Raw genomic sequence first — 18,959 nt, forward strand, 5'->3', positions numbered from 1 at the left:
TAAATAAATAAATAAAATGGCGTCGAATGAAAGAAATGGTCCAAGTGACTTGACGTTTCTTGCGTTTTTATTGTAAAGAGTATAAGAAACTATAGGCGACTCCTTTGAGGCTTGATCGCGTCAACTTCACATGCAGTCTTTTTTTTTCTTTTCTCCAAACGATGATCATAGTAATCATAATATCAAGAGATTAGTCAAAGATATTTCATCTCATCGGCGGCTCTTTATCCGAAGACGCTCGAGGAGGACGCGCGACTCGTCTTTTCCTCGCGGCATAAAAAAACAAAACTAAACAAGTTGGGATCGCTTGGAAAAGCCTGTAAACCAAAAATAAAAATAAAAATACGCGCGATCCACCGAGAAAAAAACAAAACAGTTTACAATCATTAAGACCTTTTGATTTGGCGAGTTCCATTTTGCTCAAATACTTTTTTTCCACTCAATGGACCCGCCTCACCTTCGGTGCCAATTGAAGAGAGAATGTCCTCCTTTTTTTTAAGTGCTTTTTTTTCCCACCCCCCATACCCAAAAGAAACAGACAATAAAATCCCACCGGCACACTTGTGCACGTGGTCCTCCTCCAAAGCCTTCTTCTACGATCCCAAGTCCACCAAGTTGGCCGACATCGGGTTCAGAATGCTGTCGTGATGCATGGCGTGGTGGTGAGGATGATGATGAGGAAGAGGATGGTGATGGTGGAGGTGCGGGTGGGGGTGTTGGTGTTGGTGGTGGTGGTGGGCCGAGTCAGCGCCGCCGGCTACCGGGACGGCGGCGGGTCCGGGCGGGGGCGGCAGGCCGTGCAAGGGGGCCAGCTGCCCTCCTCCTCCTCCTCCGCCGCCGCCGCCGCCGCCGCCGGCCGAGCCGAGCAGCAGCGCCGGGCTGGGCGAAGGGCGGTGGTCCGGCGTGCCCGCGGGCGTTTTGTCGTCGTCCGAGCTGCCCAAAAGAGTTTTAGTTCCGTTCAGCGACGAGGTGAGCGCATTGCCGCCGTTGTTGCCGCCGTTGTTGTTGGAGTTCTCGTTGTTCTCCCTGCGAACACGCAAAAGGCCGTCAACGTTTCCAAACGACCCGCCGCAAACACTAGCGAACGACAGCAGTCGCAACAGCAAAAAATAATCATCGGCCCGAGCTCAACGAAACGCAAATTAAAATGGAGAGAAGAAGCTTCCCACGCGAGCAAGCGCGAACGGCGCCAATCCAAACGACTCCCCGATTGCTATCCTTCGTTTTGAACGCACCCAAACAAAGGCCACAATGTGACCGCGCGTGCAACTCCATTCAACGGAAAAGTTACTCTTCCAAATCAAACACGTCCAAGCTGTGACAGATTTTAGGACGGAAACGATTTTTTTCCCACGTCGCATTTGGGGGTAAGTGGGGGGGGGGGGGGGGGTCCTTAATACGGATGAATGAATTCGAACATGTACAAGATTTTGCGTCATCCAAATGTGGCTATTTGATTATTTTGGAGGGGGGGGGGGGGGGGGAGAGAGAGACGGAGCGTTCAGAATGACGTCACTTTAGCAGATTCAAAACACGTGTCATCGATGTACAAGATTAAATGAAGCACGCGCCGCACTGTTCAAGAAAAGGAGAGGAAAAAAAAGAGAAAAAAAGTCGCGTGCAGTCCAAACTTGTAGTTCAGCAACTTGAATCCACTTTGAAATTTCGTTTGAGGGCTGCCTATTGTGAAAAAGGGCAAACGAGAGTTGGCAGAACTGCTGTGTCTTCTGTTGCCCCCCAACCCTCCCAAAAAATAAAAAATAAAATAAAAAAATAATAATAAATAATCATAAAATAAAATGAAATGACGAACGATAGAGAAAAACAAGTCGGCAAATTGGTTTGGGAACAACTTGATTTGTTTTGTTCCCATAAATGTCACATTTGAAAGTTTTTCCAACTTCATTCACTTTTTTTGCTCCCCCCCAAAAAAACCTAAAAGACAAGCTGTGTTTTTGTTTTTACACGAACCCTCTTGAAAACAATCGCGTTGTGCCTTTGTGAGCGCTACACACCTTTACAAATTCTGCCAATTTGTACAACCAAAAGTGGAAATGTCACGATGAAGGTGCAATACCCACTTCACAAAAGCGCAGTCGTTAAACCAAAAAAAAACAAAAAACAAAAATCAGTTGGCTCCTTAATCACTTTCTAAAAAATAAATAAAAAGTGCAAATCAATAGCTCCTCTATTTTGGATCCATGTTGCTAAAATCATCACAGTTGGTTCTTCTTTTTCTTTTTCGAGGTTTTCATTTGGTGTGTTTTTTTCTGTTGTGACAATTTGGAACAACTCAAATAAAGGAGCAAATTCTGCAGCTGGCTTCTTTTTTTTTGGTCTCTTTCTGACTGTGTGGGACGACGTGATTGATTTGCAGCTTTCAGCCTCGAATGAGTGGCCGGGGGGGGGGCTGAAAGAAGACACCGAGCATGCGTGCGCGCAGCAAACACCTGACAGCAACTTGTCTTCTTCCAACTTGGACGCGCGCGCACACAACACTGGGGGTGTTTTTGCGCGTGCTCATCTGCGGCAACATTTTAGACAAAATAGCGCCTGGAAACCCCCCCAAAAAAGCCACGGCGGCACGTCACAACCGAGGTTATTTTGCACCAAACTTCGAGCACCCACCCAGAGCGCGGCCTGCCATTTTTGGCGACTTTTGACCGTCACAGACAAAACGTGTTTTTTTTTTGGTCACGTCGCAAGTTTGATTGACCGATCGCAACACGCATGTCAGCGATCGACGATAATGATAATAAGAAAAAGAAACAAGATCGCCGCTTATTTTTAGGCGAGAAAAGTGAGCCAGGTTCCGTTTTAGGGACTTGAAACGCATCTTCACTTCGCTGTCGTCGGAGGTCAGATATTTGGACGCCGACGTCACGAGGCTTCTCTCGTTTGTGTACATCCCAAAGATGCAAATGGAGAGAAGACGTCAAGGTCGAGGTCTCGAAGGGAATCGCAAGTCAGGTATGGTTGAGTGAGCAGGACTGGAATCCCGTTTAAAAAAAAAAATCACTAACGCATTAATTAGACGAATGCAAATATGTTTTGGGTGCACACCGTTATTATGTACAATATGGTGAAAAAAATTGCTCTGTCGAAGGCTAAAAAAAAATTAAAATAAAATAAAGGGTGGGAGTATGATTGGGGTTTCTGGATGGCAGGACTCTGAGAAGTTAGGCCGGGAGCCCAACGTGTGGCTGGGGGAGGAATAAATACCAATATATATATATATACATTTTGTGACTATTTATGATCTGATATTTTTAGGGGGATCGGGCGGTGGCCTATATAATAAATGCTGGCGCCATCATGATCGACGATCAACCGCTTCTACTGGAAGCGTTCAGTCAGGCCCCAGTTGTCCATCAACAATCAAATATTCTTGCTCGTCTACATCAACTTTATGAGCCTGTACTGTGAAAGAGGCCCAAATCAAATGTGGAAAATCCACCTTGTCCACAAAAAAAAAAAAAAATCCAAATGATTGGAGTAGCAGTCGGATCGGAGCAACACGGAATCGGGCTGCGGGCGTCTCACCTTTCCTTGGCCTCGGCGGCGCGGTCCCGCTGGCGGCGGTTCTTGAACCAGTTGCTGACCTGCGTGGTGGTGAGTCCGGTGGCCTCGGCCAGCTCGCGCTTCTCGCGCGGGGACGGGTAGGGGTTGTGCGTGTACCACTCGCGCAGCACGCTGCGGCTCTTCTCCTTGAAGCAGTAGCTGGTCTCCTCGCCGTCCCAGATGGAGCGCGGCAGCGGGAACTTGCGGCGCACGCGGTACTTGCCCACGGCGCCCAGCGGCCGCCCGCGCAGCTTCTCCGCCTCGATGTAGTGCGCCTTGAGCCACAGCTGCTGCAGCTTGGGGTGGTTGTGCGCCGAGAACTGGTGGCTCTCCAGGATCTTGTAGAGCTCGCGGAAGTTGCCGCGGTGGAAGGCCACCGCCGCCTTGGCCTTCAGCACGCTCTCGTTCTTGTGCAGGTGCTCGCAGGCCGGCAGCGACCACAGGAAGCGGCCCAGGCGCTCGATGTTGCCGCCCTGCTGCAGCACCTCGCACACGCACGCCACTTGCTCCTGCGTGAAGCCGAACGTCGGCAGCATGGACATGGCGGGGCCGGTGCCGCTGGCTCAGCGCGCCAGGCGACGCGACGCTCCGGCCATGGGAGAGTGGCCGCGGCGAGGGGGGGGGGGCGGCTGCCGGGGGACGTCAAACAAACCCTCCCCCACACCCCCACTCCGAGGTCGAGTCGCGCCTTCCTCCGAAGTTGGTGCGCAAAAGTTGGGACTGCCGCCGCCGCCGCCGCTGTCGTCGTCCTCTCTCGCCTGCTTGCTTCTCAGCGCTCGCGGCGCAGCTCCCCTTTTAAAAATATTCTTCCGAGCCGGCAAACCCGCGCGGACGCGCAGCCTGATTGGTCGCTCGCCCGAGCCCGGGGACCAGACAATAGCCCGGCGTGGAATTATTCGCCATGGTGACGCTGTCACTCAAAAAAAAAAAAAAAAAAAGAGTAACCTGATGCGCGCGGAGGTGGAGGTGGAGAGGCCGACACGCCCACCGCTGGCTGGAAATATGACGCGCGCGCGCACACACACACACACACACTCGAGTCCGAAACACTTTGTTCTTTTCAAGTTGGAGAGCTTCACCTCACTTTGACGGACACCTGGAGGAGCCAAAGAGCGGCTGGTGACGGGCGCGCGCGCGCGCGGGCGACTCTTTTCGGAGCGAGCGCAAATCAACCCGGACGACGTTCTGAAAAAAAAAAGACTGAACACAACGGTGCGTTGTAAATGTAATATTCATTTACGTGTTTTTTTTCGGGGGGGGGGGGGGCGTGAAAGACGCTGTTGGAGTGAGTTATAAGCGCGCGTGTTGTCCAAGTAAAGTTTGCTCTGATTTCCACAAAGGCCCGCCCCTCCCGTTGACTTTTCCAAGTCAGATTCAAATATGTCAACCGAAAGGGGAAAAGTGTCTTCTCTTGAAATTCATTCATATTTGTTTTCTCATGGAATGGATCGGTCTTCTTTTTTTTCGGGGGCGGGAGGGGGGGGGGTGAATTTCACCAGGGCACAAATAATACAATTGGGAGAAAGTTAAAATTATGGATGATTTATTTGTGGTTTCCAACGTGTCACTCCCCAAAACGGGATAGAATAATTGGCAGATTAAACCTGTTGTTCATCAGCTCACATATTTCCATTTATAAATGACACCGAACACGTAAATGCACGAATAATCCAAATATTGACAAAAAGAGGTGTGTAAACCCCCCCCCCCAGCTTGCTCACTGTTTAGGTACTTCGACATGAAGACGTTTTTTTATCTTGAATAAAGTGACTTTGGACAGTTGACAAATTGCTGCCATTAAGAAGATGAATGGGAGTAGGAAAACAAATGGCCATCTTGCATGCGGAGGAAATCAACTATATGAGCTCCGACAGACTAAAAGAATAGGATTGTAATTATGACTGACTTGAGTCACAATCGCGTGGTTTGGCGCTTTGTAATGAAAGCAGATCACAACATCAAGCGGACTTCTGCACTCCAGTCAAAAAAAAAAATCAGCTCCAATCAACAAGACCAAGAAAGAAATGAAGCGATGATGTATGGGACCAATTCAGAGGCATCAATGTAAGTCCAACACCATCGTGGACTTAAATGACTATTTTTGTGTGTGCTGGATGGATGAGAAGAGCGAGGCTGCAAGTGTCCACGTGACCAGAAAAAAAACAAACAAACACGGGAATGAAAGTTGGGTCTACACACACACACACACACAAAATCCAAACTATTCATTCAATGAAAATCAATTAAAAAGATACAACTATTCTTATTATAGTGTAAAGTCTGTAGATACCGCTGGAATTGAAACTAGCCCCCCCCCCTCAAAATAAAAAGCAACATGTTATCCTGTGACAACCTGCACCCATTTTAGCAAAACAAACACCAGAAGAAACTCACTTGTCAAATAGAGTTGACAAAATTAAAAGGGACAACAGTGCACACAATAATATGTCATTACGTCATAAGTACTATTTTTTTAAGGGCTTTCCATTCCACGGAGTTGGAAAATTAGTTTTGCTACGTCTCTTCCTTATTGACCCGCCTCAATCAAAATTTCAAAGATAAAAAAAAAAATATATATATATATATATACTGTATTTTTGGTTCAAGGGAAAAGTACGGATCCTGCCAAAGATGGTGTGACGAATGCAACGGCGCACCCCAGAGCGCAATGCCAGGGCCCCTGACAGTGTTTGTAAACATTTCTTTGTTTCAGATGAAGCCTGATCAAAACTCTTCAGGAGGAATTATTCCCGCCACTGATGAACGCAGCTCGCCTTTCCCCTAATCGGCCCGCCGCCTATTTTCACAACCTCCCTCCGCCGCGACCTTTCGCTAATTCGGCTGATTGCTGCAAGATGTCGGCGAGGCGTTTGTGAGATCGCGGGACTGGAGCGACGCCGGGAGACCCGCGGCGAGCGTTCCACCCGAGACGTGCGCCGCGAGGGGGCTGATGAGGAACATTCTTGAAGGACGGGCGCTCCGTTATTAAAGCCAGCCAGCGGCAGGCCGCCCGTGCCGGCGAGCCGCACGGCAATCACGGCCCGGCCGATTATCGTTTGTTTACATCCACGTCGTTAGGTCAGAGGAAGAGGAGGAGATGGAGGCACTTTTGGACACTCAGGCCCGATTAGGCTTCTCCACATTGGCTACTTTCAACAGTCATGAACCTTCACCCCCCCCTAAAAAAAAAGTGAATTACTGAACAATTCTCTTCTATAGAAAACCAATTTGGGAATACAGAGGAAAATGTCTTTCAAGTTGTATTTCTGTACACAACATTATTATTATTATTATTATTCTTATTTTACCAGCATACCCGCACTCAAAATGAATGTTATAATACTTGAACAAAACCAGTTTTTATTGACCTCTGATTTTAATTTGTTGTTCATATGTAACATGAGGCCATCACTCACGTATTTGGCTGCAGTTCGACTTGATTTCTTTAAATGCATCGGCAATGTTTCAAGCAACATTGGACCCGCGTTGCCAAAATGACGATCGTCTTCCCAATGGCCGCAAATGTTGGCTTTTGGTGGCAAGGGCCCGTCGCCCTCACGTGATTTCAAGTGATCGGATTGTTGTTTTTCTTCAACTTGCTATTTCGGCGATCAGCTCGGAAATCCCGATTGCGTCATTCTTTTTAAAAAGTCATTTCGCTACCTTCAGCCTCCCTTTTGCTGCCTTGGCGGAGATCGTCACCGGCTCGGACAAAAGTCCCGCTCGCTCAGCATCCACGTGAGCGGAGGGCCGCGATGCGAAACCGGATCGCGATCAATAATTGCTTCTGATCTGGCTACATTGAAAGCAGCTTTTACTTGGCTTTCGGGAGGGAGGGGGGGGGGGGCGACATGCGGGATCAGTTAGCCGGCCGCCTTTGAAGGAGCAGAAAAAGACGAGCTGCCGCCGCCGGCCGCAATGTTGTTGCAGCGGCGGCTACGAGCCGGGGCGCGGGAACTCGTTTTGGAACGTTAGCGCGGCCGGCGATTGGATGTGCGGTTTTTCGCCGCCGGTTATTTCCTCTGAGCAAAGACGCCACGGCCGGGCCAAAGGCTTCCCTCGCCGCTGATAATGAAAGGCCGAAAGGCCGCTGGCGACGGGAGCGACGTATATTTCGTGGGGGGGAGGCTCATATTAAAGATTTTTTTTTTCTGGGGTCACCAAAGTGTCTCCGGTGGACCTTTTAAATGGCGGCGAGTGCAAAAGTCTGCTGCGGCTGCCCCCCCTCCGGAGGGGGCTTGAGAGGTTTGATGGAAATGCTATGGGAGCGTTGGGGCTTTGCTTCATTTATTTTTGTCGCACGCTTTGATCGTCATGACACGACTTCAAATGGGGAGGGGGGGGGGGGGGGTCTGGGAAAGCAGCGTGCGCCATTTTTCTTTTTTTTTTTAGGGGTGTGTGTCAATTAAACTTTCAGCGAATGGCTTTTAGACTGTACATCGTAGTCATAGTCATTTATTTTTTACAGTGTGCTAAGTCAGACATCAGGAAGGAATGACTTCAAAAGTGAGCGGCAGTAATTAGCGATGCGCTAATGCGAGACTTTGCAACCTGGCGCGCGAGAGTTTATTATTATTTTTTTTTTTTAGTTGAAATGCAGCCACGAGCTGGACCGGGGCGGACCGTGGCTCTCTCGCGCAAAGTCATCGGCGCCCCCCGTGGGCCGGATGATGCCAAGTGAAATGAAAGAAAAAGGAGGTCGAGCTTCGGAGGTAGCAAAAGTTCCGTCAAACGGCGACGACGACGACGACTCGGTCTAATTCCGTGGCATCTTTCGGCTTCTTCCAAATGAAGGCGCGCTTGGGAAACTCGAGCCCTTTTCCGTGCCCGCTAATTCTTCCTGATGCTATCAGCGCCTCGCGCCCGCGAGGCCGGCAGATGGCTAATCCGGTTGCGGCGTCTCGCGGCGGGCCGCCGTCCTAACGAGGGAATAATTTCATAAGAGGGGCTCGGATATATTCATCGCACGGCTTGGAAAGGGGCCACCGTAATAATAGCCGCGTTTGCTCCCCGCTCGGATGCCGATGCGCTTTCACGTGCGGGTGCGCGTCCGCGCGTGTGCCAGTAGCGGGGGAGGCCCAGCCAAGCTAATTGAAGGCTCATTAATGGAGAATTTACACCTTTGGGTCAGGTCAAAGCTAATCATTGCTCGCGGCGCAGCTGCAGTCCCCGCACAGCTGTTTCCCTCCAGACGCCGCGGCTTTATTTACACCTTTCTTTTGTCCGCCACCGCAAGAGCGGGAGATGAAAATGAAACCCTCGTAAATTTGGGGAGGCGGCGGCGGTAAAAACGCGGTAGCCGACCACATGGGGACACGGCCGCTCTGCGAAAAGATGAAATGATTCACTGCTCAGCTTGAAATGGCAGTCGAGCCTTCAACGAAATATACATCTATATATGTAGAGGGGTGGGGTGGGGTCGCGGGGGGGGGGGGCAGACTTCTTGAAGTTTGGAGCAGTTTATCATGTGCAGTTTCCTGCAGACGAGGGAGTGCCTCAGGGTCAGGCACACAAATGCACAAATGCACAGAGCGGTGTAGCAGGTTGAAGGAGGGCGAGGTGGGCTTGGGGAAGTGGTCGGGGGTTGTTGCTGTCAGACTCATATTTACACGGGGCCGCTGTAATCTTATCAATAAAAAGCCGAGGGGACAGCAGGCCGCCATAACTCACAACATGCGGGCCAGCCAGCCAGGCAGCTGTTCAGAGTTCATCTTCCTCTGACAAGACCCGAGGGTGAGGGGAGCAAAGTGGACAAAGATGTGGAAACAACACACACACGCTCACACACATAAATTCCTGAATGGGGTGGAGAATAATTCCAAAGGACCATTGAGAACACCTCAAATCTTATCACACACAATTGCGGCTTTTATCTCGGGGACTAAAAGGAAAGGTTAATAATTCCGCTTCCCAAAAAAAACGTATTCTAGAGGCTGGAGTTGCGGTCGTGACGTCAGCTTTTACTCTCACCATGCTTGCGGCCAAACTTGGGCTTCATGATCAATTATTCTGATTTAAATTTTTTGCCACGTTTGATCGAGGATAAGGACGATAAAATCCCGATGGCGACCGATCGCGTGGGCTCAAATCCACCGGCGTCGGGTTTCAATTTGTGCCGAAGCGCTTGGGAGCAGTGATCGGCGTCCGCTTTCCGGACTTGACCCGGGTTGACCTTTGGAGGAGCCGCATCAAAGCCGATCGGCTTCTTTTGAGGACCACCGTGACGGGCAGCCAATCGGCTGGCGTCGCCGGGTGGGAAGAATGGAAGGCCTTGATCCGACGTCCCAGATTGACATCCGGAAGCGGAAACGTCAACCTTCATTCACCATTTTGCATATGAAATTCCACCAGTGAAGCAAAGCCGCAATGGGGGCCCGACAACAAATCGAATGCGTTCTTCAAGATCTGATTTGTGAAACATGAAACCAAAGCAGGGACCCGGAGAGCTTGCGCAATGTCAACCGTGTGCATGCGATCACTTGCCCGCCCGCCCGCCCGCGTATCAATTGCCAAAGCTTGGAAGCGATAGCAGATCTTTAAAGAGGAAATTTGGCCGACACAAACACAAACACGCACGCGGTTCGAAAGTTCTCTTCACGGCCAATAAAGTCAGGATGTTTATTCCGCCGCTCGACCTCGCAAACCGCCCCCCCCCCCGCCAACCCCTCCCGAAAATTGCAGCGGGTAAACAAGTTGTGTCTCAGAGAGGGGGCACACGCGGCAACCTCAACATGCCTTTTAGGAGGCCTCAGCTCTGTGGAGACAACTGCAACGGAACGGCGGATAAAAATACTCAACATTCTGCAAGGCCATTTTTTGGGGGGGGGTGGGGGTACTGACAATTTACGATTTTGTTTCCTTCCTGGTCAACGTGTGCACCTTGGTGTGCTTTCAGCGTTCGCATCACTGCTGGGCAGGTAGAAGATGGCTTCCCTCCCTGGCAAGATGGCCGACTGGGCTGGAGAGGTGGGTGGTGGTAGGGGGGGTGGGGGGGGGCACGTTGAGAACCCACCTTCTCACTTTTTCACATGTCAGAGCACATGTTCTCGGCATTGAGACCTCGGCAGTTGCACGCTGCACACATGTGCACAAGTGTGCGGGTGTGTGTGTGCGGGTGTTGCTTGACACCACTAAATCTTGTCGCTGACGTGAATAACTGCAAGCCACAAAGTACTAAAAAGTCACCTACAGCTCACGTGCACGCAAACACACACTTGTGCTCCAACTTTTTTGAAAGTAGCGGCAAATTCAGGCGCAACATCTCCGGTTTCTCGGGATGGATGAGCTCCATTTTTAAGATGTCGTTAAATCGTTACGATCAACCGTGGAGCTCCATTGCAAAAGTCGACCGTTTGCCGCGTCAATAACGGGAAGCGAGCGCGGGACCGCCGGCTTCCATTTCTGTTGGACGCATGACGTTCTAAGGCCCCCACGGTGCCAACACGGTGACTCGCACGCACATCAAGCGCATCCTTTTCTGCGCTTATCAAAGGACGCGGCGGCTTTTCCAGCGAGTCAGCAGAAAATTAAAAGCATCTTGGAGCCACTTTTGACATTTCAGAGCAAATTCGGGAGATCACCCTGAAAGCTTATCCCTGCGCACCTCAGCACTTTTTTTTTCCCCCCCTTGTTGCGCGATCATTTCAGGTAATTGAGGCAATTTCCAGAGCTCCGAGCGCGCAATCACCAGAAGGCCGACTTTGGTCAGCGGAAAGCTTTTAAGGAAGCGGCCGAGCCGGGCGAGAGGCGCGGGTGTCGATGGTAATGTCATCAACGCTCACATTTACCTGCCTCTCACCTTTCCCGCCGCCGCAATCTAAATGCCGCTTGTCGAGCAGTTTGTTTGGGCAAACATGCCCCCCCCCTCGCAAAAAAAAAAAATTGAAATATCTGCTGCTGCCGTGTCGGCGGCACACAGCAGAACTAGCGCGTCGCCTCGGAAAAACGGGGTCGCCGTTTGTGTCAGACGTGCGGCGCAGACAGACGGGGCAAAAAGGAAAAGCGGCATCCAAGAGAAACAGAAAACACTCGCTCTCCGGAAAAAAAAAAAAAAAAAGGGTGTCGAGTAAAAGGCGGCCGCTGGCCTTTCGCCCGGAGAGAAGAGGTGGGGTTTTGGGTTTTGACATACCTGGCCCGGGACCGCAAAGCTTCCAACCGCGGCCAACTGCGGAGGCACAACTGGCGAGGACGCGGCCGGAGAGTAACACGAAGCCGCAAAGACGACGAGGCGGACGGGGAGCGGCGGCGACGATTGGGAGAAGCCGGCGAGGAACAAAATCGGCGCGGCAGAACGGGAAATGTTATGAACTACGGCCCGTCTGCTGCCCCGAGTGCCGACTAAGACGGCATACCGACGGCCAAAGGAAATACCGTCCCATGCTTTCCGAAGAAGGAATCCAGGGGCAGCAATGGCAGGGGCCCCAAAATTGAACCCTGCGGAACACCTGCGACGGTGGCGTAGAGTGGGACTCGGAGCAACCGTCTTATATTCACCTTGTGATGCTAAAGCGAAATAGGTCGAATCTAATTTCAGTCAGTCGCGAGAAAAACTCAAGGAATCGGCCTCAGCGTCTCAGTACTCTTGAGAGTATTTTCAACGAAGGATCCAGTGAATGTAAAGTAAAAAGTGCAGGCGGGGCCTCCGTTTCAAGTGCAAACGTAGGTTGTTCAGGGTAGGTTAAGAGGCAAGCTCGTCCGCGTTGGCAGTCCCGGCGGGCGGGTAACGCGATCCGCCGGGCTACCAAGTGACGAGTAAAGCGAGACCTTCCTGTAATCAAAAGGAAACGTCACGCTAGACTAAAGGCCGTTTAAGTGGCCGCGGGGCTGGAGACCGCCGCTGGAACGAGGAACAGAAAATGACACCGAAAGCCGCCCGGGAGAAGAGTTGAAAAGGGCGCCATGGAACGAAGACAGAAGAAGAGTCCAACGAGAACTCAGTCCAAAGCCCAAGACTGACAACGAGTTTGAAGACGGGTTTTTGAGATGGGTAGCGACGGGGGCTCAGTCCAACTTGAAGATTTGGAAACAAATCATACGGCTTTTCAAAAGAACTCTGAAACGAGCCAGAGGAGGAGTGACGCGCTTTTTCTTACAAGTAGCGGTCCGGAGGCGAGTGGCGGCGTTCTGGAGCGACTGGAGACACTTCATGGAGGACGACAGAACTCAGGAAGCCACGTACTTGCGTTAGCCCCCGCAGCAAATTCACAAGAGCGGAAATAAAAGGACGAGTCCGAGTCTGAAAGAAAACAGCAAACGCTGGGCTTCCGCAGGGCGCGGCCGGCCAAAGCCTCCGACGGCACCAACACACGGCCGATTGTTCCTGGCCGGCTCCTCCCCCTGCCCGGCGACTTCATTAAAGGTTAATTGCGGCAAAGGTGCACAAATTTCACCCTCTGCAGTCACGGCAGCGGCTTGCGCCTGCCCGCCGGCCTGCCGGCGTGCGCGCGCAGGCCGGCGGAGGAGATCTGGAATTTATCAACTTGTTCAGGAAATGAGAGCTGAGCTTTACCTAACTCAGTGTGAGAGCGTGTGTGTGTGTGTGTGTGTTCTGCTACAAAAGCAACATGTGGCACTTTACACATTGCGCACACACACACACACAAAGCTGCTTGTGTCATTTTTAATCAAGAATATGATCCCTCATCCCATCTGGACTTTCTGCGTTAGCGGGCGCACACACACACACACACACACACACACAGACACACAATACATGCAAATACTGGCGACAATGCGCGGGGCAGCTGATGCCGAGACCACCAAGTGGACGCGAGCTGCTTTTGGCAGAAGTGACGCCCGTGACAAATTTCATCCAGAAATCGGTTGAAAGAAGCAGAAGAAGAAGAAGAAGAAGTAGCACGGCGCTAGGCGAATGGGCCTCACTTGGGTGGCAGCGATTCCGCCTTTTCCACCCCCCCCAAGAAAACCAAAATCTTGGCGCCAGGGCCAGCGCTGCCCTTTGTCGGTGCGGAACAAGTTCTTACAAAGGACGCGTTTGCTTGGCCACCGGCAAATCGCCAAGTGGGAGCGACGTCACGACGCGTCCACATGTCACTTACTTCGAATAATGCGCCGTTAGCATCGGCTAGGCAACTTAGCATAGACAACAATTGATTGTGTGTATTTTAATGGATATATTTTTTCTTGTCTTCCAAAAAGATTGACAAATCATTATGCTATTTGGCAGATGGTGGATTTTTAAAAAAATAACTCGTACTACTACTGTGTGTGTGTGTGTGTGTTTGTCTCAGGACAGAGGTCATAAAGATAACATTTGGCGGACCACCTGCTGGCAAGCTCAGTTTGCTGAATGGGAAAGTCTCACCTAAGCCCCCCTGTGTGTCTTCAACGTGTGGGGTGTGGGTGCCTGTTTTGTTCGCTTGAGCCGTGTACCTGCAGCGAAGGGATTTGATTACCGATAAAAAAATTAAAAAAAAAAAGGCGCACGCAGGAGAGGCGGCAAACGAGATGGCATCAGCGCGCACATGTTCTTGGGAGCATGAAAATATCTCGAAGCGCAAAGCGCGCAACGTTGGAGACGGCCGCTCAGGAGCAAACGGATGAGCGGCTCATTCGGTTTCGATGCCGCGTGAGCGAGCGAGCGAGCGCAAAGTGTTTGCAAGGCACTCCCGAATGGATTTCCAGGAATTGAGCGGCGACGCGTTGCGTTCAACGATGCTCCGCGCTGGATGTTTGCGCAAAGTACCAAAAACGGACGACAAACATGTTTTGTTGGCTTTCCATTCAAATCAACGGCGAGAGACCATTTCCATGAGCAGCAAGTGAAAGTCAAAGATTTTTTTCTCTCCTTCTTCCACCAAACAATAAAACGTTCCCGCCGCTAATTTATAAGGCGCTTTTCAAGTGGCTGCAGGGGCCAGTAAATTTGCAGGGGGGGGGGGGGGGGGGGTCGAGGGGGGGCACCTTTGGGAGCCGGCTCACCGCCGCAGCGGCTCCGGCTATACATGGCGGGGGCGGGCGGCTGTGTGGCCGCGAGTCAGGCGTGTGTGCCAAGTTTCAAGCAAATCCCCACTTGAGAGTCGCACTTATTCGCTGCCTTTGACATCCGCTTTCTCAGGGACGCACTAAATCTCTTCGGACAAACCACGTGAATGATTGATGCGCGCGATCTTGTTTCACGGTGTGCGTGAGAGACCGAGAGAGCGCAAGAGAGAGAGAGAGAAAAAAAAAGCAGGAGGTCCTGGTCAGGAAATAAGCGCACGGTGGGACCACCGCAAGGTTTTTGAAAATCATTTTGTGACAGGGATTCAAAGTTTTGCTTGATTGGTTGGTTGCCTCCAGATAAAAGATTATTTTCGTGAATGGCAGCAGCATTTATTATTATTATTATTATTATTTTTTTTTTTGCAAGAACCATCTTCACATCCTTTACTTGCACGTGGCAGGTGGGTGCATAAAACAAAAGTACTCACCCTTGTGGCAAAGGGGGCGGAGCGTGGGACGTTTGTCCGACCAAGTCTCGTCTCTCATGAGCGTGCGTAAAAAAGTCAAAAACGTCTGGAAGAGAAAAGCAGTCGGCCATTGTTGGCGGGAGTGCGGCGCTCAACTTCATGCGAAGGCCCCTTCTGCACCGTCACACAAAGCTCCAAAGAAACGGGGCACGCTCACCGTTTGATGCCGACGATGCGTGCCGCGGTGGGGGGTGGCACTTTAGGGCAGGCGGAATCGAACGCTGCACCTCTGCACCGCGAGGCCGACGCGCCGATCGCTTGACCTCTTGGTCACCCGGGAATGAGCCTTTACTCAAAAAAAAAGGACAGGCTCCGCCCACATGCAATGGCCTCGGTAAAAACCAAAAACCTGCTTCAGGTTGCGGTTGAAAGGAGCAAAAACCAAAGGTGGCAGGAGCACCCGGACTCCCTCGGCTCACAATGAGACCGGCAGAAGTCGGGCAAGCAAAGCGACGAGACAACGACAAACACCTGCGCAAGACACGACGGCCGGAGGGAGCCGATTGGTTCAACGCAAGGGACCCGCACGACCACAACGGGGGAACGGGGGCGCTTTTTGTTATTTGGACTTCAAAATGGCGCCGCGTGAGTGGCTGCCTTTTCAGCAGCTCCTAGATTTTGTTCTTCTACTGCTTCCATTTCTCCATTGCGAGACCAATGAATGTTTTCTTATCTTATCTTATCTTAAAAGAGGCACAAAACCAAGTGCAACATCAACAAAAACACCTCGTGCAAGTTTGTCAAATCGCCAATCAATTTGCACAAAATGGATGCTTCAAATCGAATGGGCGGAGTCGCCGTCCAGTTTGGGGCGTGGGTCCTTGGTCCCATTTTTTTCCCCCCCTCGTTATGGAGGGCACGTCACGTAGCAAGGCGGTGGACCCCAAAAATCAGCTTTCTGACTCTCGCGGCCGCTCAAAGTCCCGGCCTCGAACCCTCGGCGCATTCGAACGTGGCCTTTGGAGCTCCCGCGACAAACGAGAGGCCGCGCGGCGAGGAGGACGCTCATTTTGATTTATTGGCTCGGCATCTGTCCGGTGTTTTTCTCGCGCCGCCTGGCCTTTTCCTCTCGGGCTTTTCCCAGACACCTGCGCCCGTCTCGGGTTTCCGCCGCGGCCTTGAAAAATAAATGCGGCGCCGCGATCTCTTAATCCGTTTGGCTCCGTGCGTCCACGTCACACGACACCGCGGCGGCCGCCGCCGTCCCGGTGCCTGGATGACGCTTGCTCGCTCGCTCTTTTGACAGGCAAAGGGAATGAAAACGCTGTCAAGTGGCTTGCTGTGCGATTGCTGTCCTGTATTGTATTCACCATTCTTGCCCTAGGATAAAGAATATATGCACGTGTTTCTTTGGTCTACTTCCGGTCTGAATGTGTTGCTGCATTGAGCTTGGCCCGTTTTCATTTTGCTGCTGTCGTAAGAAAATATTTCCCATTCGAGAGGCGGATACAGGAGATAGGAGGAGCTTCAAGTACAATATTTAACAATATCCATTTATTTATTTATTTGGGGTTGCGGGGCGGGGGTTGGGGGTTAAATTCCAGCCACAATTGCTCAAATGAACATCAGCTCGGATGTTGCTTCCCATCTTTCAAGGCCAGATAAAGAATCCAGGAGTTTCCAGTTTGCTTTTGGTTACTCTTCAAATTCGGCCCAGCTTGCGTGTTTCTCTTTGCAAAAACACAAACAATACAGTTGATAAGTGCCCCCCCCCTCCCCAAAGAAAAAAAAAATCAGCCTTGCTTGAATTTTCTTTGGAATCTTCTGCCTTACATTGCCATGATTGCGGAGATTGCCGGGCAAACGATGGACTTTGGGTTTGGGCTGAGAATCTGGTCTAAAATTTGACCAATTAGGGTATGCTTTTGTCTCGTCACGTCCCCCCTTCCCCATCGGCGCAAACGTATCAAGAATACGGGAGATTGTTGGCATGTGTAGGACAGGTGGCGTTTCCAAGTCAGTTGAAGTTGATTTTAGGGAATTGGGATTGCATTGATTTGGCTAAATGGAGGGTCCCCACAAAGACGCGTGTGCATGCATGCGTGTGTGTGTGTGTGCATGTGTGTGTGTGTGCGCGTGCGCGGAGATGATACCCTATCCAGCAATCAGTCTGACCTCCGCTCCGGAGCGAACGCTTCTCAATGATTAATGGATCGGCCTCTGTGCTCAGTCGCTAAGGCAACCAGAAACCCGATAGCCCGCAGGAATTTGCTCGCTGGCCCTCAAACTTTAGACTGTGCGTGTGTGTGTGTGTGTGTGTGTGGTGCTCGGATGTGGGTTTGAGGCGGGGGTGTGAGGGGGGGGGGGTGGCAAATGTGACTCTTGAGAAAGATGGAGCTGATCTGATCCTGATGGAGCGATGACAGCTTTGAGATGGCCCTTACGTCAATCACGTCGGGTCATCGCAAGCGCGTTCCACGAGGCTTAGCTGTCGCTCGTACGTCTTTGATTCACTTTCGGGTGGGAGGCGGGGGGGGACATTCGGGCGGTCGCCATTTGCTTTTCATTATTCCGCTAGAACATTTTTGTCATACAAAAACGCAAATATTCCAAAAAGAAAACCAATCGCTGAAAACGATCGTCCGTAAAAATGCTCAAACAAGGTCGTCGTCGCATTTGGCGGCGAAGCGCATCAGCCTCGTCGTCACATGCGGGACATGTGAAATTGACGAGCAGGTTTGGGTTCGTCCTTCCGATCGAGGCGAGAGGGGAAGGTTTCCCGTTGACGAATACGCCCGGCATCGCAACCCTACCCCAACGGTCCCGGCACGGCCGATAGTCGGCTCCCGCGGGCTTCGGAAAAACGCTTTCCTTGCCGTCATGGCGTTTTGAAGAAAACGGGAGCTCGCCGTCGCATTTCTCAGAGCTGAAGTGGACGCTCTTGATCCGTTTCTCTCCAAGATGACGCGATCAGCGAAGCCGAGCACGCCAAGGTGTCGGCGATACGCGGAGCAAACGAGCCAACGACACCAGCCAAAAAGGTGTTTGCGAGCAGATTTACAGCGCTGACTTCAGGACTCGCCGTGTTTGTTCCGGAAAGCACTTTTCAAAATAAGCAGCCGGCAGCGAGTGACGTCCGCGTGTGAAATCACGGTGGAACATTTGACGCTCCTTCTCGTCCCAAATAAAGACGCTTCTGTGGCGCGCCGGGCCCGCCGCAACCTAATTAAATGTTTATTTTTGCCAAGTGAGAGCTCGCGCGAGGAAATGAGCCCGCCGGCTCGTATTAAAAGAGTATCGGGCCGACCGTGGTCTTTGGAAGCCAGCGATGACTGAAGAGCGGCGGAACATGTGGCGAGAGCGTGATCAATGTTTCCCAAAAATAAAGGCGAAAAGCTACCCGATCGGAGCAAAGCATCTCGACAACAAATGGCTTGCATGCCGGGAAGCTTGAAAATCGCCTTGATAGAATACAGTCTTGCTTTTTTTTTTGGATTGGCATTTATTTCAAGCGAGTAAACCGAGTCCCAAATCCAAGTGGGGCTGGCAAGATGCTCGAGACAAGTCCAGGTAGATGAAAAATCGACTTGAGTCAGGTTGCGCAGCGCTCGTGCGACGCGACCTCTCGCCGCGCGCTCACATTTCTTTCCTGGTCGTCCTGCGACGTTCTCATTTTCTCAAAATCAAAGGCGGCGAACGGAGGGCGAGCGGGCAGGCGGGCCAGCGCCTCACTCAGACTTTCCGATGGCGGCTTGACAAACGAGCTCTGTGTGCGCGAGCAGACGTGAGCCGCCCGCGCTCGGGGATCCGACGCGCTGCCCCAACAAAAAGTCGTTTTGCCTGCGTCTCCAACAAATTTTGCAACGTGTGAAATCCTCTCAATGATACAATTAGACGAATACCAAGAAAGTTCACAAGGCCTCGAATTTTTTTTTGGGGGGGGGGGGAGGGGGGCATCATGATGGTGTAATAATAATTAAAAATGAT

The 18,959-nt window shown here is 51.4% G+C and overlaps 1 protein-coding gene across 1 annotated transcript; it reads right to left on the reverse strand.

The window, feature by feature from the left end:
• Nucleotides 1-560: 560 nt before the first annotated feature.
• Nucleotides 561-4,462, reverse strand: LOC127610483 (homeobox protein SIX2-like). Its single transcript, XM_052080685.1, has 2 exons — nt 3,544-4,462; nt 561-1,026 (listed from the first exon to the last, which is right to left on the reverse strand). Exons 1-2 carry the CDS (start codon nt 4,101-4,103, stop codon nt 594-596), a joined length of 993 nt encoding a protein of 330 aa, XP_051936645.1. The 5' UTR covers nt 4,104-4,462; the 3' UTR covers nt 561-593.
• Nucleotides 4,463-18,959: the final 14,497 nt, after the last annotated feature.

The sequence above is a fragment of the Hippocampus zosterae genome, chromosome 11 (assembly GCF_025434085.1).
Source record: "Hippocampus zosterae strain Florida chromosome 11, ASM2543408v3, whole genome shotgun sequence".
Lineage (NCBI taxonomy): Eukaryota > Metazoa > Chordata > Actinopteri > Syngnathiformes > Syngnathidae > Hippocampus > Hippocampus zosterae.

What these genes read in the sequence shown, in the direction of transcription:
- LOC127610483 (XM_052080685.1), bottom strand. Translation starts at nt 4,103, where the DNA reads ATGTCCATGCTGCCGACGTTCGGCTTCACGCAGGAGCAAGTGGCGTGC. An exon ending in GCCGCCGAGGCCAAGGAAAG is followed by an intron (nt 1,027 to 3,543) that starts GTGAGACGCCCG and finishes GCGTGTTCGCAG; the next exon opens with GGAGAACAACGAGAACTCCA.